At 43.7% G+C, this 4,142-nt stretch overlaps 2 protein-coding genes across 2 annotated transcripts in view; one reads left to right on the top strand and one right to left on the bottom strand.

The window, feature by feature from the left end:
- Positions 1 to 976, top strand: part of SARC_09369 (hypothetical protein) — a gene marked incomplete at both ends in the record, with an annotated part of 2,904 nt that extends 1,928 nt beyond the window's left edge. Inside the window, 2 exons of the mRNA XM_014296613.1 lie at positions 395 to 474; positions 699 to 976. Coding sequence (XP_014152088.1) covers positions 395 to 474; positions 699 to 976 — 358 coding nt within the window. The remainder of the gene's footprint in view (positions 1 to 394; positions 475 to 698) is intronic.
- A 1,074-nt stretch (positions 977 to 2,050) lies between these two features.
- Positions 2,051 to 3,727, bottom strand: SARC_09368 (hypothetical protein; the record flags this gene model as incomplete). Its single annotated transcript, XM_014296612.1, has 1 exon — positions 2,051 to 3,727. A coding segment is annotated over one exon (1,056 nt), but the record flags the coding sequence as incomplete, so codon positions are not given.
- Positions 3,728 to 4,142: the final 415 nt, after the last annotated feature.

Genomic DNA, 4,142 nt, shown 5'->3' with positions numbered 1-4,142 from the left:
TATATGTATGGCTTTGTAAGAATATTGTATTTATATATATGGCTTTGTAAGACCAAATATTAAGACTATATTTATATATGGCTTTGTCAGACTATATATATATATGGCTTTGTAAGACTATATATATATATATATGGCTTCGTAAGACTAAATACATCTATGGCTTTGCAAGACTAAATATATATATGGCTTTGTAAGACTATATATATATGGCTTTGTAAGACTATATATATATATATATGGCTTTGTAAGACTATATATATATATGGCTTTGTAAGACTATATATATATATGGCTTTTTATTCAATACACGCAATCGTAGAGCACTCGGAGTTGAAGGCCATTAGATCGCACTGGGCCACGGTATACAGAACGCCAAATATTTCCGTCATAGGCTGCACACCGTGTTCTACAATGTCATCACAGTGGGGGACCATAGCGGCGGCCCGTCTGTGTGCTGGAGGATGTACAAAGGTATGTTCACTTCAAACTTAGTAAGAACAACTTCAATCTGAATTGCGTTCGAAGGCTTCTTGTCGCCAGTGTGACGCTTGCGACCATGTGGTTTCATTTATGCATCTGGCTGTGGTTGAGATATCAGTCACGTTGAACCGAAGTGTGTGTATTCACGTGTTTGTGGTCATATCTCGCCTCACCTCTCATTCGTTCTCTACTCTTCCTCTGTCTATTAAACTCAGGAATCAACAATCACGACGAAACCGAGACAGCTTTCGAACACGATCTCAATATGAAATTCTCGGACTCTATCGATGCCTTGGATGAACACACTGTTTTCCACCGTCAGATTCACGATGAGATCCAGGCGATGCATACTAAAAGCAGAGAAGCAGGTCTGAGTTTGGATTGGATTGGGTATATGCTTACCACTACTTACGACGACAGGGGCCGTACGATCTATACCCCGGGTCAGAAGGCGGTTTTCTTTAAATGTTCATACCACGTACGAGAACATTGACACTTACGTCGCCCTCTGGAAGCGCTTGAATGACAAGTATGACGGACCAACGGACACACGATCCTTCAAGAAGTTTAAGCAATGATTGGAGAGGTGAACCCTAAACCATAAAGTGTCACTAACCATCCAATTTAACTAGCTGAAAATATATACACGTATATAATTCACTAGTTGCAGGCCATATTATAATAGATCAGTGTTTGTATCGGTTTTAATAAAGAGTGAACTGTACATTCATTGGTTGAAGGGCTGCAATGCACATCATACTTGGTAACCGGCATAATAGTTATTTGTCCACATTCACCATTTTTTATTCTAGACGACTAGTTTAGCCGCCTTCTATTGCAAAGTGATATAGAATTTGGTTGTCAGTTGTAGGGCGGTGTTCACCTACAGCAACTCGAACCCCTACACTTGATAGAGAAATACCCAGCACACTTAGTGGTATACCTATAGTACGGTGTATTGTGCTTGAATCCGTTCCTGCACCTATGTGATGTGATACCACCACACTTGTAGTATTTAACTGCTGGATTTATAGAGTCCGATAGGGGGGGGGAGGTTACACTGGTCGTGTCGGTTAGAGGTTCACAGCGCGTGGATTCGGTGCATCTGGGCACGTCAGATAGGCAATTAAAACCAGCACTGAACCCTTGGTGTTTGTCTGTCGGTCCGTATCACAGTGAATTCGAGCGTGTTTGCATTTTACAGGATGCGAGAACTGGTTCCTCTCGCAGCACAAACGGATTTCAACTCCGGTGCTCCAGGCTGACAATAGTCGTTGCCATCGAACAACTTCTCATACGTAATTGCCTCCCCATATCCACAGTGTACAGACGAATTCGTAAACTTTTTGGGCGAGTCGTATCTTTTTTCATTGGAGCAGATCTTTTCACTGCATCTGGGCACCCCGGATTCGCTAAACTCTTCGCTTGCGCAACACTACTGATGTCCGTTCCAAGTATATTCTGAACCGTAGAGTACATTGCTATCTTTGCACTTCTTCTGTTCATATTTGCGCTTCGCACAGCAGGTGTAAATGAACTTTTCAATGAATTGCTTTAGCGAAGTCTTGACCTCATTCTTTATGTGAATTTAAATCATTGGGTTCTAGTCTAAAACATGATTGATTTATTGCCCAATACCTGCACACCGCCAAGAGTCAGAATTTTCGATCCCAAACTCAGCAAGTAGAATAGAAATTTGCGTCTGTGTACGTATACAGTACACCGCGTGCTTCTATATAAACTATGACAAAAATAAACATACTCTGGGTTGTATATATCCAATGCAAAGGATGCAAATCCACATTCCTCAAAGCACTACATAGTACTGAACGTAGTTGAAAATAAACTGTCATAAGGCTCAAAAGTGTTTGCGGATACAACAATTGAACTCTCCGTGAGTAGCATTTCTATGGCTATTCCACAGTGTTGCAGTGCCAGACACCTAACAGAGTGATATATACCACACTGCAACCACACTGTCTGCTGTCACAAGCTTTGCACACTGCCCGGGCATATACATTCCTTGAGCCGTATGGGTATATACATTCCTAACGTCGTATCCTTACCGTGCTATATGGACATAAACATTCCTAACGTCGTATCCTTTTTGAGATACATGGGCATATACATTCCTAACCTCGTATCCTTACCGAGCTATATGGGCATAAACATTCTGAATGTCGTATGCTTACTCTGCTATACCCACCAGTCTCTCGCTCACTTCCCACAATCGTTTAGCCGCTGCATCGTCTGTAGCGCCCTTGCTGATACCCGCCACCTTACAGCCAATAAAGTATTCACCCGCACACGCACCCCCCTGCGGCTGTGTGGCCAGGTACACGCTCGACTCCGCCCCTTTCTCGGGCGCTTTGAAGAACAAGCTCAGTACTGAGATCACTGGTTTAACGTACCACGTACTGGAGTTGGCCCCCAGATTAGTAGCCACCGCACCAGGATGCAGGCAGCTTACACTCACACTACATGGTCTGTGACTCTTAATCTCCCTGTCTGCGTTATCTGTTGCTGCACTATCAGCAGCACGTGAGCTTGCGTTGCTCTCGCTGAGGGGGTTGGACGTTTGAACGCCGGTGTCTAATACAGTGTGAGTGTGTGCTTGGGACTCTGTGTCTGTTGATGTGTGCGCTTGTGAGTCTGTGTCTGTGGGTGTGTGTGCTTGTGAGTCTGTGCCTGGTAGTGTGTGTGCACTTTGGGCGGCTGTTCCGGCGGAGACACGGTCCGCTTCATCAACTAGCAATCGCTTGGCCAGTTCACGACTGAATAAGATATTGCACAGCTTCGAGTGGCCGTACACGGGGAAGGTCGAAAAGCCCTTGGCGTAGTTTAAGTCGTCGAAATTAACACAACTCACGAACGAATGGGCCGCAGACGACACATTGACAACCCTGCCACCACACACACCCATGTACGCTTCACCGTTATGTACACACCCTTGTGCATCCTTGCAACTGCTTTGGGGTGTTATATACTTCCCTTCCCTCCCTGACTTGACATTTAGACCTGGGTAGGTAGATATCTTCAGGAGTGGAAGTAGCATGCTGGTTAGTAGGAATGGCCCCAGGTGATTAGTACCGAACATCATCTCATGGCCGTCCACGGTCAGCACACGCGTATCCATGACAACGGCGGCATTGTTGATGAGTACGTCCAGGTGTGTGTAGTTATTGAGGATGCTCTGAGCCGCTTCCCGCACGCTTTGTAAGGACGAGAGATCGCACACCACCACCTAACGCGATAACATCGGAAACAGGCAGACACAGAATAAGCAGTCTGGCAGCGGTAACGTTTGTGGAATGTACACAGAGATATCATTGCACAGGCTTACAAGACTGTGAATCTAGTAATAAATAGGAAAGGTAGAATTCGAGCACATATAACAAAACACGCTATGCATTAAGAGAACAGGAACATCCATGGCATACGTATCGTTTATTAAGGCATACAAATACACACATAAATACATACACACACATACACATACACACACACACACACACACATGTATATATATATATATATAATATATATATATATATATATAATATACATAAATATATATACACACATATATATCAATATATAAATATATATAAACACACACTTTCGCACACACACACACACACACACACACACACACACAC

The sequence above is a fragment of the Sphaeroforma arctica genome (genome assembly GCF_001186125.1).
Source record: "Sphaeroforma arctica JP610 unplaced genomic scaffold supercont1.945, whole genome shotgun sequence".
NCBI lineage: Eukaryota > Ichthyosporea > Ichthyophonida > Sphaeroforma > Sphaeroforma arctica.
The sequence above is the reverse complement of the archived record's forward strand: the minus strand, read 5'-3'. Positions and strand labels throughout refer to the sequence as shown.